The sequence below is a fragment of the Microtus ochrogaster genome, linkage group LG1, assembly GCF_000317375.1.
Source record: "Microtus ochrogaster isolate Prairie Vole_2 linkage group LG1, MicOch1.0, whole genome shotgun sequence".
Lineage (NCBI taxonomy): Eukaryota > Metazoa > Chordata > Mammalia > Rodentia > Cricetidae > Microtus > Microtus ochrogaster.
Genome location: NC_022027.1, coordinates 8,372,515 through 8,391,748, shown reverse-complemented (window position 1 = coordinate 8,391,748; position 19,234 = coordinate 8,372,515). Strand labels below are relative to the sequence as shown.

The 19,234-nt window shown below is 47.1% G+C and overlaps 1 protein-coding gene across 1 annotated transcript in view; it reads left to right on the top strand.

Annotated features, from left to right (window-relative positions):
• The first annotated feature begins 806 nt into the window (after positions 1–806).
• Positions 807–19,234, top strand: part of Tns3 (tensin 3) — a 194,938-nt gene continuing 176,510 nt past the window's right edge. Inside the window, exons 1-2 of the mRNA XM_005359223.3 lie at positions 807–1,116; positions 9,230–9,341. Coding sequence (XP_005359280.2) covers positions 1,039–1,116; positions 9,230–9,341 — 190 coding nt within the window. The 5' untranslated portion in view covers positions 807–1,038. The remainder of the gene's footprint in view (positions 1,117–9,229; positions 9,342–19,234) is intronic.

Genomic DNA, 19,234 nt, shown 5'->3' with positions numbered 1-19,234 from the left:
AACTTGAACCCATCCATCTTCAAAGCAGTCGTTCTGTAGTCTGAGAAGTTAGACTAGCCTTGTCTGAAGCTACACTCGGCTGCTGTGGAGATTGCTTTTAAGGATACAGTCCCACGCAGGTCCGCAGGCCTGGGGTAGGAGAGAGGCTGCCCTCTTGGCTTTTAAAAGGGACCCTCACTCATTCTGGGCTCCTGGCTTGCCCTCCTCCATCCCAGTGCCTTCATCCTGCCCCCACTCTTGGTTTTTAATTTTTTTCTAAGACACCAGACCATGAGTGGAAAGGTCGAGAAGAAATTTGTCCGGATTGTCCAGCAGCGGGTGGCACTGAGAGTGGGGAATGGACACCTACCCCCAGGTGTGCAAAGTGGGTAGTCACTTACTTTGGGCTTTGCCCAAACCCCCACAGCCACCAACCTTTCCCCCCTTTATTTTAAAGCTTCAGAAGCAGATTGGTAATAAGCCCTCTCTGCCTTAGTGTTTTCCCCCTTCCTACTCCAAATGCACTCTAGCTGGGCCGTGTAGATTACGGGTCGATACTTCCCAGCGCAGACGCAGGGTGGACTGGATAACAGTCAAGATTTTAAAATGCCAAAAGCCCTGGGAACCTGCTGCGTTTTGATTCTCTTTAAGCCCCTGGGCCAGCGCGCCTAGAGGTTTGAAATCCTAGTAATGCCGAACCCCGAGCCAAGCGTCGGTAATTCCAGTCAGATGGCGGCAGGGAGGCGCCCCCACTCCCCCCACCCCCCGGGGGAAGGCGTTTCTTCGCCCACTTCTCCCGCGTCTGGCTGAGCAGCGGTGCCCGGCTCTGGGCTGCGGTCTGCGGGGGAGGGCGGGCTAATTCGTGTCAGATGGAGGGCGGCCGCGCGGGGCCCGCCACTCGCGCCTGGCTTTTGTTCCCTGCGTCTGACTTCTGACGGCTGGAGCTTTTGCAGAGCCCGCCTGAGACGCACGCGACTCGGGCCTGGCCCACTCAGGACTCGGAGCCGTCAGTGCCCCCCACGATTGCCCGTGGAAGGGGGGCGAATCGCAGAGGTAGCCATGAGGTGGCGCGCGTTGGCCCCGGGCCCGCCTGCGAGGTTGGCGCGGGAGACCGGGGCGCGTGGGCGTCCGCACCAGGTGAGTGTGGCGCCGAGGGCTGATAGGGCTTCCTCGGGCACGCACGCGGTCGTCCCGGGTGGGCTCCCTAGGCTATGCACTCGTGTGAGCGCGCGCGTACCCCGGCTGCTGCGCATTCGTCTGACTGCTGGGCTGTGAACACGAGTGAGTGACAGTGTCTAGGGACGGAGAACAGGATGCAGCCTGCTGTCCGGGTAAGGCCGGGGCAAGGTGGGAGTCAGGACAGTCCTTGCCTATATGAGTCCAAAACCGCTGGAAAAGGCTTCTTTGGGACTCTTTCTCTGCAGCGGAGGCGGGCCACTGGCCATTGCGCAGACTCGCTCTTTCGCGCCCGTGTTTCTTGCCGAGGTTTCTTGCAGATGACCCGGTCGCTCCTGGAAGAGATCTAGTGCAAGTTTCCGGGTCTTCGCGGACACTGCAGCGTCCTGTAGATTATAGGACCATTCTCTGTGGCGTTCAAATTAAACAGGCGCACGGCAGAGGCCCCACCCCCCTTTTCTATGTCTTATAAATCCAGCATCAACTTCGATTGTTTTCCCAGAAAACTTTAGGGAGATTCTGTATAATGAGAGGTCCGTATGTCAGTTTTGCTTCAGCAGTCACACATGGCTGTTCTAAAGCAGTGGTTCTCGACTTTCCTAATGCTGCGACCCTTCAATAACAGTTCCTCATGTTGTGGTGACTCCCAACCATAAGATTATTTTCGTTGCTTCCTTCATAACTGTAATTTTGCTACTGTTATGGATCGTAAATATCTGATAAGCAGGATATCTGATATACAACCCTCATGCAAGGGCCACTATTGTGACCCACAAGTTGAAAACCACTGCTCTGAAGAGTGAAGCTAATGTTGCTTCTGTGTGTGTGTGTGTGTGGGGATCTCTCTTGCCGTGCGAGTCTGCCGTCTGGGGACAGCTCTGCAGATAGAGAAGGGTTTTGGTTTGGTTGAGCTGGGAATGTGTTTTTGATCAGTGCTGTTGCCTTAGAATGTTAGGTAGCTACCCCAATTCACCTACATTTGCTTCCTGTGGTGGGCTGAATATTTCCTGAAGGGAAAATATAGCTTGGATTGTGCAGACACATCCTTGTACTATGAAACTACTTAGCCACGATGACCTTTGGTGGAGAGAACCTGGCTGTGGGTTCCCTGTGCGGTTTTGCTTTTCCGCTAAACGCAGGGCTTCCCAACCCTCCAGAGACCTCACTATCAAGGCTAATTGCCCTGGCCCTCTCCCGGTGTCCTTGTGGAATCAGCAGCCTTATTGGTTAGGCTTCCACAGTTTGGCTTCTAACAATTAAATGCAATTTAGGTTCCTGAACTGGCTTTGCCAACTGCCTAGCCTTGCTGACCCTCCTCCCCCTTTCCGGGAGAAATGAAAGAAGGGGATCAGGTGAAGACAAGGGCAGTCTAACTCCATCCAGGCTTCTTTCACAAGAGAGATGTTATGTTGAGTGCACGTGAGCAGATGTTATTACACTATCTTAATAAACTCCCCGGGGAGCCAGCAATTGAAATGGCTGAGCAGGCACCACAGTGCCTCTGCTGTTTCCACTCTGCAGCTTTTAACTGTGGACCAGTGAGCAAGAGCCTAGTAGGGAAACAGTACCTCTTTCTCCTCGCTTGGAATAAAGGTGTTTGTGACCAATGAAATGTTACAGTATCTCTCCCTGGCCCACAGACTACAGTCAGTTCATTTAGTGCACAAGTCTTAATTGAGGGACTGTGGTCTGCTATCTGCCAGCTGGGCAGGGCTCACAGAGGACAAAGGCAAAAGAGCTTGGTACCCCCCAACTAGGATATAGGGGTCTAGCACAAGAGAGAAGATTATAAACAAAGAGCTGTGAGATTGGGCAGAAAAGGTATGTGCCAGCCTGGGTGTGACGAAGGGTGAACTTCCTTGCCTATCTGAGTGTGGCATTGGAGTGAGCCTTATCCCTCATTGGTTGCCTATGGGCTCTAGGTCTTGCATGTTATTTTCCATCTGTGGGTCTGTGGGGATTGTGATATCTACATGTAAGTGACTTGCTGTGTGAATGTTGCAGACTCTTGCAGGGCTCTGGATACAGGGTGTCTGCTCTCACGTAGGCAATATCTATTTTGACACAGACATAAGAAGGAGTGGCCAAGCTTAAATGTAGATGGCAGAGCAATTGCAGAAGTTTCTGCTGGGTTCAGAGCACTTTCTCTTTCTGTGACCGTGTTGTCTACATCCTAGCAAAAACTGGGAGATAGGTAGGCTGGGAAGTATCCACACAGCCAAGGAACTTGAAGCCTTTGAGTCTAAATCTAGAAATGGCCTCTTATGCTCTTGGATGTGGCCACGGTTTCTGAATTTTAGTCGGGAGAGCTCATTGGTGACATGTGGACGGAATGATGTGTTGGTCTTGCATTCCCCCACCAGCGTTGCTAAAGGTTTTTGTTTCTTTGTAGATTCATCAGATTTTTCTATCTAGGCTGTCAGGCTACCAGGAAGAAGCCTATTTTACAGCTTTCTAAATGGGGTGCCTTTTAATTCCTTTTCTCGCCTCATTGTACCTTTTAGACTCTCGATGTGAAGTCTTGATTAGCACTACTGCAGATCTTAAAAGGAAGCCTGGGCTCCTCCGACTAAGGATGTTTGCTGTAGGATTTATCTAGCCACAAGTGATCTAGCGAGGAAGCTCCTTTTTCTCCTTGTTTGAGATATTATCAGAAAAGGATGCTAGATATTGCCAGTGGGTTCTTTTCATTGATTTAGAAGACCAACTGGTTCCCTTCTTATTAATTGCTTATTAGATAGTTTTATTTTTTGAGAAAGGGTCTGGCCTCTACCATTTCCCTGCCTCAGCCTCCAGATTCCTGGTATTTAATTGATTTATATTTTCAATGTATGAACTCTTGTATTTCTGGGATAAGCCAACTTTTCATGACATAGTATGTTGTAGATTATGTAGGCTAACCCATGGGTTATTTATTTTGTTTACAACTGTTTGGGAATTTTCCAGAGCTTGCTGTTTGTGTTCCCAACTTTGATTCCATTGTGGTCAAAGAAGACTTCTCTTTTTCAGTGGGACTTGAATGCATTTTGATTTGTTCAGACTTGTTCTGTGTCCACAATAGGGCTGAACAAGTCAATACACTTGAAAGAATGTGCGTTCCGTTGCTCTTAAGTCAAGTATTCTGTTTCTGTTAGGTCAAACTGTTTGATACTATCATCCAAATCATTTGTAGCCATGTTTATTTTCTGACTGGATCTGAGAGAGGGTTGCATGACAATGCCCCCGACATGGTGGCTTAGCAGAAATGCATTCCTGAAACAACTGAGGAAGGGCACAGACATCATTCATGGTGTGGGCATGGTTGGTTTGTTTTGAGGCCTCTTCTTCACTTGTAGGCAGCCATCTTCTCCCAGGTCTTAACATGGCTATCCCTTTGTGAACACAGCTTCTTTGATGTGTCTTCTTCTAAACCATGACAATTGTTTGTATTATTTTGGGTAGCTCTAAGGTGTCCCTGACCAACACCTCATAGGGAGGTATTAAAAGCCTGACAGTGAAATTTTCATTTATGAACCAGTGCCTTCTGGGAGCAGCATTGTCTATCCATGCACGCTGCTTCCATTTAAACTTTCTTTAAGAAATATATGTTTAAAATCAGTTCACCTCACAAAATTGTGGGTTTCAATGTGGTTCTTTCTTTCTTCATTCCATAGTTTGGCTAGCTTCTTTCTACCTCCTTTTCTCCACCTCCCTTCTTCTCCACTTAAACTTTTCCACCCTCGGTCTTCTGAACCTTTATTTTCATATCACACATGTTCTCTCAGAGCCCCGATTTAAGCCCCCTGCTCCCTCAGTGGCCTGAGAGGGCAGCTCAAGTGTCTGGGCAAGAGGTGGAGCCATGGAAGCCCAGCCTCCAAGACCCCTCAGGAAAGGATGCATGGTTTCCCATGCCTGCTCCCCCAAAACAGGCTAGAGAGGGAAGGTACCAAAGGGAACAAAGGCCAATGCAGGGACAAATTCTAGTTTTCTTTCTTTCTTTTTCTTTTTTTCCCCTCACTGGGCAGTCCCAAGTTAAACATATAGATTTAAAATTTGAAGCTAACATCCATATATGAGAGAGAAAATGCAGCCTTTGTCTTTCTGGACCTCATATATGTAACTCATTATAATGTTTTCCGGGTTCATCTGTTTCCTTTGCAGCTGAATAGAATTCCTTTGTGTGTATTTCTTCATCATCCATTCTTCAGTTGAGAAAACTAGACTGATTTCATTTCATAACTACTATAGCACATTGCTTTGTATTGGATGATTAGTTACCTTTTAGTAGTTTTTAATAGGACAAAAAGTGCATGTTTACCCATGATTTGCCGTTCGGGTGCTCTTCATTCTGCTTTAGAGTCTCTTTTTGCGTCTTCCTTTTATCTGAGGACCATTTTAAATATGTCTGTGGTATTTGCCAGTTGTTGGCAAGTTCTTTTAGCTTTTAGCTTTGGAGTAAATATCTTAATAAGTTTGTAAAAAGTCTTTCAATTTTGGAAGATACTTTGACTGCAGAATTTAAATTGGCTGGTTTTCTTCAGTATTTTGTACTGTTTCACTAACTTCACCCAGATGTTTTGAAATTTATTATTTTCCTAAACATTTATGCTCATTTTAAAAATTGTGTGCATGTGAGTGTATCTATATCTCATAAGGATGGGTGCCCTTGGAGGCCAGGAGTATCAAATCTTGGACTAGAGTAACAGGTAGGTGTAAGCCGCCAGCTGTGTAAGCTGATAACTCAACTGAGGTCCTGGAAGAGCAGTCTGTGTCCTAAGGGCTGAGCCATCTCTCCGTCCACATAGCTGAACAATCTTGAAGTGAGAAATCTTGTTAATCCTAATTGTTTGTCCTCGTATGTGATGTGCCCCCCGCCCCCAGTGTTTTTAAGGTTTTTCTCCTTGTTACTGGGTTTGAATAATTTGTTTTCATGTGCCTTGGCATAGTTACAGCCAACTTTTGTTTCTTGGCTCTATGTCTTTACAGTTTTCCTTGCATTTCCACACAGTTTTTAGTCATTATGTCTTCCAGTATCCTTTTTGTGCTTTTGCCCCATTAGGGGCGCCAAGTAAACATTTATTTGTCTTGCGTGGCTCTGGACACTTGTTTGTTTGTTTATATGTACATTATCTCATTTTGTTGCTTTATTTGGGAGGTTTTCATTGTGATAATTTGTGTGTGTGTGTGTGTGTGTGTGTGTGTGTGTGTGTGTAGGGGGGGAAGTTTGAGACAGGATTGCTCTGTGTAGCTTTGAAGTCTATCCTGGAACTAGCTCTTGTAAACCAGGCTGGCGTTTAACTCACAGAGATCCGCCTGCCTCTGCCTTCCCAGTGCTGGGATTCAACGTGTGTGCAACCACCACTCAGCTTCATTGTAATGATTTTTTTTTTAAGTTCACTATATCCTTTGAGTCATTGGCTAATAATTATATCCTAAATATTTTTTTACCTCTGAAGATTGCATGTTCTTTTGCCATTTGTTTCCTTTGGCTCTCTGTGCAGTGTTTAGATCTCCCCATTTAGAGAATTATGATACAATTGTAATAGCACCCTCAATGTCCTTGTTTACTAATTCTAACTTCTCAGTCAATTTCCATCATTTTTTTTCTAGTTATAAATTCTTTTTACTTTCTTGTCTCCTTGAGTGTCTGATAAGTTTTGACTTGGTGAATTTTACCTTGTTTGGATTCTTGGAAATTTTGTGGTCTTTGTGGTCTTCTGGTGTGCTTTTTCTCTGAAATGCAGTCATGTTTCAGGACAGCAGTAACAACCTTGGGGCAGTGTTTTTCAGATTGTTTATGTAGGCCAAGGAAGGTGTTCAAAGTACAGCTAATCTTTACAAGGCATGGTCTTTCTGCATCTCCTGTAAAACAGGGCAAAGCTGGGGCTCCTGACCTACAGCAGGCAAGCACTGTTCTCAGTTCTGGGGAGCACAGGACCCTGTTTCTCTAATTCTGCTGGAGAGGCATAGGGTGTGTGTTGGAGGGTTCAGGGGTTCTTTTCTATATCCTTGATGGCCATAGATATGCTCTTCATTACTGGTGCTTTTTAAGAGCTTTTCTGCAGGCCTTAAGAATTCTGCAGCTCTTTGTTCGGTGGTAACCTGTCCAGGAAACTCTTCTTGCCTTCCTCAATAGAGGTATCTCAGTGGACTCAGCTTGGATTTTCTCTGCAGCCTAGAGAATCTCTTCAGACAGAAGTGGCGGTAGGAGTGAGTGAGACAGGAGGGTCACCCCAACTTATTCTTCCATGTGAAGTGCAATCGTGGGTCCCTGAACAAGGATGCACTTAGTATGTGTGTCATCAGGTGCGGTGGTCAGTGATGGTATCACAGAGTGTCTTTACATAAATTACGATTGCCATGAAATCCCCAAGTGGAAGGACTTTAGCCTCACTTCAAGCTCAGCACACCGTGGCACATGAGGGGTGTCGCTGACCAAAGCATCCTCATCACAGCTCTTCATTTCCTGCTGCAGTGATTTCAGAACAGTGGTTCTGTTTATTCTGTGCATGATTTTAGGTGTGTGAATACATATAGTCTCTAGTAATACTTTTGCGCCAGCAATGAAAGATCCTGTAGATTCAGAGCTAAGTAAATAAAAAAGGCTGTCGTGGTGGTCCACATCACCTGAGGTCCTTCAAAAGCAGGTTGTCACATCTTCCTGGGATTGTTATTTTATTTAGATCTACATTTTCCCCGTTTCCTGTAGATCTTTAGCTAGTTCGATGTACAATTCTGAAGCTTACTGACTTGAACTCTGTGCCCTCTGTAGCTGCCATCCAGGGCATGAAGCTAGCTCCTTTCAACAGTGTTCCTTCAGGGTTTGTGCCCACACCGCCGTGCAGTGCGTTCTGTGGTTCTTACTTCTGTTGACTCAGATGTGCTTTAATGGTGGCGGGCGTCCTAGAACTCTGATATCCTTGCATCTTGTAGATAGCGAGATGGTTTCCATCCTGTGTGCCTGCACAGATAATAGGCACCTCTGTGTTTCCAAACACTGTTCTGTCTTATTACCAACATTTTTGAAAAATTCATTCTTCTTACAAGAGCTAGTTAGGTTATTAGGTTATTTCTTGTTTGTGAACGGTTCTTTTAATTGTCAGGGAAAATAGTATATTGACTACACTACCTGAGTGCTTGGGACTGTACAGAGAGTAAAGCACTTCCTGCAGCCCCAGATACTTTGTAAACTAGATTGTCACATCTTTTAAAGTTTGTAAGAAATTATCAAGCTTTTTTTCCCCAAAGCAGTTGTTACTAAGAGCATGAGACATGAGACATGATACATTTTATTTTCTCAGTAAATGTAAGTTGTTTTGGTGGGTGTGCAGTGACCTCCGTGTGTGTGTGTGTGTGTGTGTGTGTGTGTGTGTGTGTGTGTGCGCGCGCTGACAGTATCTGCATGGTTAATAGTTACTGATCATGCCCTGTCATCAGTAAATAGGCATAGGGATGTTTCTTAACACAACGAACTTTTCTAAGAGCCTCAGACTCTGTAAACACGAACTTGACGGATAAAAGTTAATCTCCTCATACAAATACTTGTCATCGTGGTTAAGGAGGGAGCATGCGTTGTGTGTCTGGCTCACTCATTCTAGGCTTGTCTTTTCTACAGAAGAGCACATCCCAGCACCGCTAGCCTGCGAATGTCTGAACCTTAGTGGTTATTTTGGGACACCTTTGAAAGGAAAACTGTTCAGTACCTCTTAACTTCATTTTGCTCTTTGCTAATCATTTGTCCTCAAAGAAAAAGCCTGAGGGTCAGGGAGGGGTGTGTGGTTACTTTGTTATTGCAGTAGACAATGTCAGGCTGGAGGCTGGAAGGAACATAGTATCACCCAGGTAGCTGCCTAAGGTCTCACTCCTGAAGCATCCTAGGGGAGATGCACCTACTGACAGAGGGTGAGCTGCCCTCTGGATTCCAGAATGTCATCCACCGACTCTTTTCCGGAACTGTAGTTTGCTTGGTAAAGCTCCTCTTTCAGCCCTTTTCAAGGCTTACTAGATTTATTATCTCGTAGGAAAGAAATAAAAAAAAAAAAAAAGAAGATGCCACGAGCTGAAGTGTTGACAGTTTCTTCCTTTACTCTTTCAGCCAGAAGAATTTACTACATGTCCTCACAGTTTTAAGAAAAAGGACTTTAAAAAGCCCAGGGTCTGTGGAGTGTGCAGACAGACCATTGCTGGTCAAGGGATCGCTTGCCGAGGTAAGTCCATGCCCTTGAACCGCTCACTTCTTAGACCCTGGGGAGGGAGGGAGGAGGGGGAGTAAAATGAAGACTGCCTTTCGCCTGGGAGTTTCCAGGAGTTAAGTCATGGAATTTCCCTGTTGTGCCTCTCTTCACCCCCCACCTGGCAGGCCTTCCCATGTTTATACAGATAAATACTCCTAAGGAGAATTTCTAGAAAGAGCTGAGCTATTACCATGGGAAAGTAGGCTACCATGGGCAATTTGTGACTTCATGTCAAGTCTTTTATAGCTTACAGTTCAAATCTTACAGTGTGTAAGTGAAGTGCCTATTCTTGTGTTGGGGTCCATTTGTTGTTGTTTTTTTAATGACTTATTTATTTTATGTGTTTTCCTTCCTTCCTTCCTTTCATTTTTTTCCGGATGAGGGTGTTGTTTCTTCTAGAACTGGAGTTACAGACAGTTGTGAGCTGCCATGTAGATGCTAGGAATTGAATACAGGTCCTCTAGAAGAGCAGCCAGTGCAGCCGTCTCTCCAGCCCGAGTTTGGGTTCATTGTATGTTGGCACCTTCTTGATGCTTAAACCTTACAATTAGTGCAACTTTGAATTCTTTTCTGACGGTACACTGATAAGTCTCCAAAATGAATGTGTAACTGACTTTCATCACACAGCCCTTAAGGACTGGGCCTTTGGGGAATGATGGGGACAGTTCTTCCGTGTCCAGTCCGTTGTGGAGGTTTAGGGTTTCCTTCATGGTCACTGTTAGTTCTGCCTAGCTTTGCTTCTTCCTTCAGCAGGCTAGCCTGACCTCTTGTCTGCCTAGCTTGGAATCCGAGTGCTGGGACTGTAGTGTTCACTGCCAACCCCAGCAGTTCCTTTGTGGACGATTTCCAGGGTGTCCCTGGTAGGCCTCTGTAGCATTAGGACTGCCTTGGCTCTTTTCTCTCTTTTTGACCTCCTGAAGTTTTGGAGTAGAGAGATGTACCACGGCGAGCCAGGAGTGGGCTGAGAGTGGGGGCCTCTTAGGATCTGTGTAGAGTTAAGGGCATCTGCCTGGTCGGTAGTGTTACGGTTGGATGCCCTCTGCCACACAGCACTAAAGAACATGCTAACTGCTGTCCTCTGTGGCTCCCATCCTAGGTCTGCTAAGTGTGTCTGCCCCGTACCTGAGCCCCAGATGTCTCCTCCCGTCCTAGATCTGTTGGGGAGGGGGTGTCTCCCTGTTTACCTGAGTCCCAGTAACCTACTACTGAGTCTGCTACTAACCTACGCCTGCTGGGGGTCCTTCTGTTTATTCAGTCCCAAGTGTTTCCATCCCAGGCCTGCTGGGGGTCGTCTGTGTCTCTGTTTACCCCCATCCCAGGTATCTCTTCCCACTGCACGCCTATCCCAGATTCCTCTTCTCATCCCATTTTCACGCCCCTCACCCCCTGTCGTGGGGGGGCCCTCTCCTCTCACCCCCTGTCGTGGGGGCGGGGCTCTCCTCTCACCCCCTGTAGTGCAGGGCCTCTTCTGCCTTTAGCTTTGAGGCAGTTTCCTACAGTCCAGCAGGGCTCTAAGTCATGACTTGCCCTAGAGTACAGGGGACTGGGAAGATGTTATGGATGCTGAGGTCAACTAGGCAGTGGTGGGTGGGTGGAGCCTCATTGATTGGGGCGGGGCCTCCATGTGCCAGACTGATGTGTAAGACAGACAGTGGCCGTGGCACAGCCACAGGAACAGGCAGGCTCTCTCCGTCCTGATGGCCAAAAGGAAAAGGAAAACAGCTGAGGGCAGATCACTGGTGCCCATGAGGTGAACAGAGCTCTTTGGTTTGTTAGCAGAGGTGACCTTGCTGGGAAAGTGCTCAGGGAGTAAACACTTGCTGTGTAAGAACTGAGGATCTGAGATTAGTTCCCGAAACCCACATAAAGTTTGAAAGAATGAACTGGCTCCTCAGAGTTGTCCTCTGCCCATGTCCCACACGAAATCCCCTATGATAATGTTAATAAATAAAAATAAATAAAAGCAATTGGACCTCTAAACAGGACCCTCAAATCTGAAAATAAGAGGTGAAGTGGAGTTGAGGTGGTCCCTTGAGTCAGCATTAGCTAGTTATGTGCAGTCTGGGGACAGGGTAATAGTGGGTCCGCCGAGTCCGTACAGACCTGGGCTTTCTTCTGAGCGGCAGTCTCAGCAAAGACAAGGTTTGCTTCTCCATCTAGGGCTAGGACCCACAGAGGGATTGAACCAGAGGGATGGACGGATGGGTGCAAAGCCTTCCTCCAGCTTTGGAGTACGCCAGTCAGAGTTGTGTCTCCCAAGATCCCTTTATGGAAAGTGCTCCTACGGTGGTCCCACCTGTCCAATACCCACACGTCTTGTTCTTATATGTAAGAACAGCTCACGCACTGAGATCTGGTGGAAGGGTCTTTAGATGAAGGACTTTGCTTTCCAACACCTCCAGCAGTGACTGGCATGCACCATGATCATTGCCCCCAGGAAGAGTCAGTTTATTGAGGAACTAGCCCCCACAGCCTTCTTCCTATATCAATATGTTACCCTTAGCACATGAAATAGTTTTTGTTACTATTACATAAAAAGAATCAGTGAGTAAGAGCAGCAAGGAGAAGCCCAAAGCAGTGTTGAGGCTCTGACTTGCCGTCGGTGTGTGCTGGTTGGATGGGAGCTATTGTCTTTGTTTTTCTGGACAGTGATCATTGTGTTAGCCCTGTCATAGCCTGGTTGGGGTTCCTTCTGTAAAGTGAGGACTCCAGGCTGGACCTGCAACTTCTGCAGACTCGGTCGGTGATGTTTTTAATAAGTGCTCTGTGACATGTCAGGGACTTCAGTGGACATGTCAGAATGGTATGTGGTTGTATGTATCTGACTGCATGTGCTTGGTGCTAACATGTGAACGGGAACCACCTATGTGGTGGTGTTTGTACATATGAATGGTTACAGCTAAGAAATGCATGTGTACATGATTTTTTCATTCCTCTGACTGCATGTATTTGTGTGCACACATCTGTGTGTGTGTGTGTGTGTGTCTATACACAAAGAAGGTTCACCTGAGAGCATCACTCTCGCTCAGGGCATTTGGTAGGACTGTGCTTCTCCGTTCTACCATGCCTGTAATCTTGGGCAGAGCCTGCCTGGGAGGTGCTTGAAAGAGAAACGTGGGGCTAGTGGTACTTGGAACGGAGGAGGTATTCAGGAAGTTCCTCCGTCATTCACTTGTTAAGAAAGATTTGGTAAGGCGTGTCATTCCCAGATAACCATTTCAGCTTTTCAGGTCCCGGGGATGCAATCAGGCATTCATTCATAAGTGTGAAGGCCTTGTGGCCCAGAGGGCACTAGCATTATGCAGCTTTCTTCCAAGTTCTGAAAAGCTGTGAGATGCTATGAGCACAGCCCCCTCCCCCCCACACTGGGACCCTCAGCTGTGCTGCCTCGGGTACTTTCTCCTTCATCAGTGAGCACCGTGGGCCCCTCCTCACACACCGCTTTGTCCTAGGACCAGAACTATGAGGAATGGATGTGCTGGCATTGCTCAGCCACTCAGATCGTGGTAGTTTCTTATAAAAATAGCAATCCAGGCCAGACGGTGGGTGGCACACACCTTTGATCCCAGCACTTTTGGGAGGCAGAGGCAGGTGGATCTCAGTGAGCTCAAGGCCAGCCTGGTCTACAAAGTGAGTTCTAGGACAGACAGGACTGTTACACCGAAAAACCCTGTTTCAGAAAACAAAAGAAAACAAAAACAAAAATAGCCAAATAGACCAAGACATCATATTTATACACCCAAGTACAGCAATTCTGTTGTTATGCAGTTATTACTTTTATACCCTAGAATTACATTTCAGGAATCTTAGTTCTGGTCTTTCTCATGACCTTTAAATTTTTTTTAAATATTATTTTTAAATTCGTTGCCACGGGTACTACTTAGCAGGAGGACGTTTTATCCTGTCTCTCAAGTGCTGCTCTCTGAGGACAATGTAGTGTGCCGGGAGGAAGTGCTATGATGCTGTGGGTTGCGTGTGTGAGCCCGGAACCCTTCAACAGTGCCTTCAGAGATGAAGCACCCTGCGAGTTCCACAGGCTCGGGTGTCAGCTGGGTAGTCCCGGGAGGCATAGAGATGACAGCCGCACACAGCATGGTGGCTCAGAGACAGGCAGACCTGAGGCGCATTAGGGAGATGCAGTAGGTCCTGCATGGTATAGGCATGGGAGGGGAGACATCACAATACCAGAGGCAGTGGACTTTCAAAGGGTGCCAGGGGCCAAGGCCTTAGTCTGATGGCTCAATAAAAGCAGCAAAGCCTGCCTGTGGAGGCCCAGCTTGTCTCAGGAGAAAGGAGAGGAATCCGGCATACCTGTATTGCCTGGTCTGCATCTCCTGCTTGGGGCATGGATCTGTGATATTGCGACCAGATATTGTGACCAGCCTCCCTCTGTAGTAATAGGAGCGGCGGGGCTGCGTCCTCAGAACCCCAGCCGCACCCTGGCCGCCTCCGGCTAGCTTATGCCCCGAAATAATTACACAGACACTGTATTCTTTTAATCACTGCTTGGCTCTTTAGCTCTAGCCCTTTTCTCGGCTAACTCTCGCACCTGGACTAACCCATTTCCAATCATATGTGTCGCACCCCAAGGTGCGCTTACCGGGAAGATTCTAGCCTACGTCCATCCTGGGTTGGAGCTTCATCGCGTGTGCCTCAGAGAGCAGAGCTCTCGCCTCTGCCCGCATGAGTGGAGCATCGTGTCTCTCTGAGGCGTCTGCCCCCTCGAGGAGAGCTGTCGAGTCTGACCTCACTTCCTCTTCCGCCCAGCATTCTGCTCCTCCCACCTACGTTCTAACCTATCAGGGCAAGCAGCTTCTTTATTTAATCAACCAATGACCTTCCTCCAACATCCCTCCAAGCTCTGGTTCCCTGCTCTGTGCTTGTTGTAGCCGTCTTAGAGGTCAGTGCTCACCCCACCAGACTGCAGAGCTGGCATCCTCCCTCTTAAGTCAGTGTCCCTGCATTGTCTGTTGACAGTCCGGGCTGGGTTGCCTTGGAGACCTGCCTCCCTGCCCTTTGATACCTCCCATCTCTGGCCTGTTTTGGGGAGTGGTCCTGGGAAACCATAAAGTTTCCATTAGGAGGACTGCATCCTTCCCTGAGTGGCCTTTGAGGCTGGGCCTCCCGTGTGCATCCACCTCTCTCTCAGACACCTGAGTGACCCTCTCACCGTGCTCAGTCATGGCTGTTGCTGTACTGCTTCCTCGTCAGCTCCCATCGTCCTTTGGGTTTCTGCACAAGCCTCAGTTCCTCAGAAGGTACCTTGCTGCCCTGATTCTCTCCTGATGCCTGGATGGTCAGTGAGTAGCTGTAGAACATTGTTTGGTTTCTGTCCTAGCAGGAAGTCCAGGATATTGAAAGGCTGTCTTTGCGTTGGGGACCTTGGTGCTGAGCGTGTTCCTGGCACAAAGCAGGCACGCTGCTCTTGGTGTGGCACTCACTTGTACCACATTGAGTGAGTATGATTACCCTTGTGTGATGGATGTGGTCTGAGTATGCTTTGTCGTCTCTTTTGGTCTCTGGAGACAGGGTTTCACTGTAGCTTTGAAGCCTGTCCTGGAACTCACTCTGTAGAGCAGACTGGTCTTGAATTTACAGAGATTCGCCTGCCTCTTTCTCTCTAGTGCTGGGATTAAACACATGTGCCACCACTGCCTGGCGGTTTCTCCCCTCTTAATCTCCATTGTGGATGGGAAGAGAGTGGAAACACTCTGACCCTGGTATTGAGAAGTAGAGTCTATGGAAAGTTATCAGGGTTTACAGAGTTATTCCCGTGGACCTCCGTGATTAAGTACTGGTGCTTTCTGTAAGAGGGTGCGTGGTTATGCTTGCACGCTTCATACATACACGCACACATGTATGCAGCCTATGTCTCACCACATGCCCTTCTCTGTCTTGGGACTTTGCCATTACGATACCATTGCCAGATGTGGCCCTTCCACCTTGGAGAAGAACTAGGTTAAAATCAGTTTTATTCAGTCTGTTTCATGACAAGCCACACAGAATAGGGCAAGTTCATCAGAAAGACCCCCAAAGGCCCCATGACCAGTGGGCAGGTGTCAAGTGCAGGGATGTTTTAAGGTAGCCGTGGTATGAGGAAAAGGATGTTAACTCTGGGGAGTGTGCAGGCTCTGGGAGCAGGTTTGTGAAGATGCCACTCTGATCGGCTCTTCTTCACCCTCTCCCCTGCCCAGGCTGAGAGCACCTGCAATGCTGTTCCTGCAATGCTGTTGCGTCTCGCACATGCCTCACATCACTCAGCAGGCACACAGGAAAATCTAGATCACGTTGGCAGGTGAATGCCTGGCTCCTGCAGCTGTTCTTTTCTTACAGATCCTCGGGAAGTAGGTAACTTTAAACACTTTCCCAAAGCAGTTAGAGGTGACTCCCCTGACAACCGTAGTCTGACCTCTTCCATAGTTTCCTCTATGGTCTTCCTTAAAATGCCCCTGTGATGACCTGGCCTGGCTCAACAGCCTCCTCCCCCATCAGACTCGCTCCCACACAGGACATGGCGGTATGACAGAACCTTCCAGAAGAACAAGGAAGAAGAAAAGGCACCCGAGAAACTTCTGTCTCTCTCACTTTACTTATCTGGTACAAAGCGCATGTCTCCCTCCCCCCCCCCCCCCCCCCCCCCCCCCGGCCCATCTCTCTCTCTCTCATTTCTCTTCAGTTCTGGATTTTGACTGAAATGTTCCCTGCTTTCTGTAAAGAAATTCTGAGTTTCTTCCCACTGTTCTTCAAAAGTTTGGGTGGTTAGGATTTGAGGTCTGTAGGCCAGGGACTTCTGAGTCCTACTGGTCAATTTTGCGGGCAGATTTTGCTTGAAATTTTTTTGCATAGCCTGGCTGATAAATTTGAAGCTTCTGCTCCCCAGCAGCTGTGATCTGGACGTGTTTAGAGCTGCAGGGCTGCTGATTTCCAAGTTATTGCTCAGCCAGTGCTGCTCTCTGGGTGCTCGCGGCTGTTCGGGCCACCCCAGGGGGACAGCTAAAGAAGTGGTTTCTGAGTTCCCACAGAGGGTGTTGGAGAACATGAAAAGCAGACAGCGATTCACTCACAGGCTCATTTGTAACTTTGTAAATATCTGTAGAGTGTTGTACAAAAGACTCTTGACAACCTTGTCAGCCTGCAGCCTGGATTCCCAAGGCTCCTGGAGACACTTTGAAGAATAGCACCTCCAAGACGACGTATAGCAATGTCAGGCCTTTTGGAGCCAGATGGCTATGATTCGAGCCATGGTGGTGGTAGCCTGGACTCTGACGCCTGACTTTGCAAACCCTTCTGTGACTAGGGAGTTGAGGTGTGCTGTGTGGACTCTTCCATGGAGCACGGTGTGCAGGCAGGCACTGAATCCAGGAGCCAGGACAAGAAGAAAAGCCCTCAGGTGTCACTTGGAGTGTTGAAGGCACCAAGCCTGGCCCTGGAATCTTCCAAGCATTCCACCTTGCAATCAATTAAATACAATTTAAGCGGCTGTTACCTGAAGTGTCTGCTGTGTTTCTGTGTATTGAACAGGCTCGCCTTTCAAATCCTTTGTGTAAAAATTAGATGACTTTTTTTCCTTCTTGATTTCTCATTATGTTAGGAATGCTGCCTCTTTAAAATAGTATACCAGACAAAAACATTTGCCACTTTCTAATGGCTTTGAACAAATCAACATTTCTTATTTTTTTCACCTTATATATTGCAAATTCTCATGCCCCTGCTCCCCCCTTTTATTGGTGGTATTTATAGCATGCAAATGTTATAAAGGTTTCAGGCTTGCCCACCTTTTTATTCATGTTCTTGTCTCTTAGAGTGCCTGCCCCTGCTCTTTGTCACAAAGATATTCTACAATGGCTAATGCTTATTTCTACCTCTCCTGTTTCCCAGTTGCCACATCTGGAATTCATGCAGTTAGTGCTGTTGGATTTTTTGTGGACTAAGCAGTTTGCCTGTTTTATTGCCCTGCCTCCCTTGATGCAACCTGTGATGTTTCTCCTGTGTCAGCTTCTTAGGGATGGACGAGCTCCTCTTGTTTGCTTTGCATTATACAAAGAGCTTTCTTTGCGTCTTCTAGCCTTGGCTTCAGGAAAGTACTCTTTTTTTCTTTTATTGGGGGGTATGAGAATTTTGAGACAGGGCTTCTCTGTGTAGCCCTGGCTGTCCTTGAACTCATTCTGTAGACCAGGCTGGCCCGGAACTCAACAGAGATCTGCCTGCCTCTGTCTCCAGCACTGAGATTGAAGGTGTGTGCCACCACCACCCAGTGGAAAGTACTCTCATGTATCAAGTCTTTTCCAGCATGTTTTCTAAATAACTACTCGTATTTTACTTGTAGATCTATCTGTTTATCATCTTCCCTCCCTCCCTTCCCTTCCTCTGTCCTTCCCTCCCTTCCTCTCTTTATATATATATATATATATATATATATTTATATATATATATTTTTTTTTTTTTTTTTTCTAGGTAATTTTTCTTTTCAAAATGGAGAGGTCACTGCTATCACAGGTCTCTTTCCCATAACCAAAGAGAGGTGGTGGCAGCAGGTGATGATTGGGTCCTCGTCGAGGGGAGCTGGGACAGTTGCTCTTCACTTTGGTACAGTTTCTGTCAGATGTTTGCATTGTTGGCTTAGTGATGGTGGAACCCAGTTACTGCACCAGACATAGAAGAGCCTTTGCTTCTGGTCTCACCATGTATTTAAGTCAGGCTCACCTGAGAGATGGGCTGACCTGGAACCTATTTTGTAAGAACCAGGTGGCCTCAAACATGTAATCCTCCTGCCTCATCTCCCGAGTGCTAGGATTATGAGTGTGAGCCACCATGTAAAGCAGATCGAGAATGTGAATGTGCCTTTCTCTGTGGTTGTTCTGGGAGCTTTCCGGACAAGGTTTGTCAAGCAAGCCGTGTTATGGCTGCTAGACCTGCAGGACCTAGTCAGCCAGTGTGGTGTGGGGTTTCTTCTGGGCCAGGAGGTGCAGGGGCTGGTGACCGGGAGCACAGCAGTCAGTGTGCTTGGACTCCCTCTGTGCAGACTGACTTCAGTAGCTTTCTCTGTGTAGAATCTAGCTCCATTCTCGGAGTGGATAGCCACCCAAGAACTTTTCCCTTCTTGTGTGTCTTGTAAGATAGTAAGGGACTTAATAGAATTCGGTGGGTTGGCTTCATTTGCTTTTCCCTCAGTCAGAAGTGGATCTCTCCCCTGTTCTCAAAGACAGTCAAGAAGGATGAATGGAATTATCGTCTGTCCTAGGGTTGTCCTTGCTCGTGTAAGTCAAAATGTTTCATTGTCACCCTGCTTCGGGTCACTCAGAAGACCACGTAGATATGATCCATATCTACTTCCATTTAACAAGATAGAAATGGAAACAGATGGCACGTAAAATAAACTGTTTAAAAGAAACAATAACATACCTATTATATGGTAATATAAATATTTTTACTGAAAAATGACTTCCTCAAAACTGTCATTCGCAAGAAGGAGAAGTGAGACATTGTTCTGGTTTTTTCCTTAGTGGGAAGGTGGGACCCCCCTGCTTCCTTCTGTATTCAGTTTATGCATACTGTGTAGGAACTGCTAGCGCACATGGCCCTGTGTTGATACCCAGACGCGGCCAGCTGTCAGCCTCTCAGGGTGCTTTGGTGCTCAGAGGATTGTTTCATAGAGACTAATCTCTCCGTGTGGAGTCCAAAATAGAATCAATCCTTTTTTCAGCTGTTTGTGTATGGTCTTGTGTTTGGGGGAATCTTTGACATAGCAAGTATCAAAGTGCCATGGTCATGGTCATTTGGTAGTTCCGGTCAATTGACTTAGATTTCGTAGTCTTGAGGCATCTTTTTTTTTTTTTTTTTTTTGGTTTTTTTTTTTTTTGGTTTTT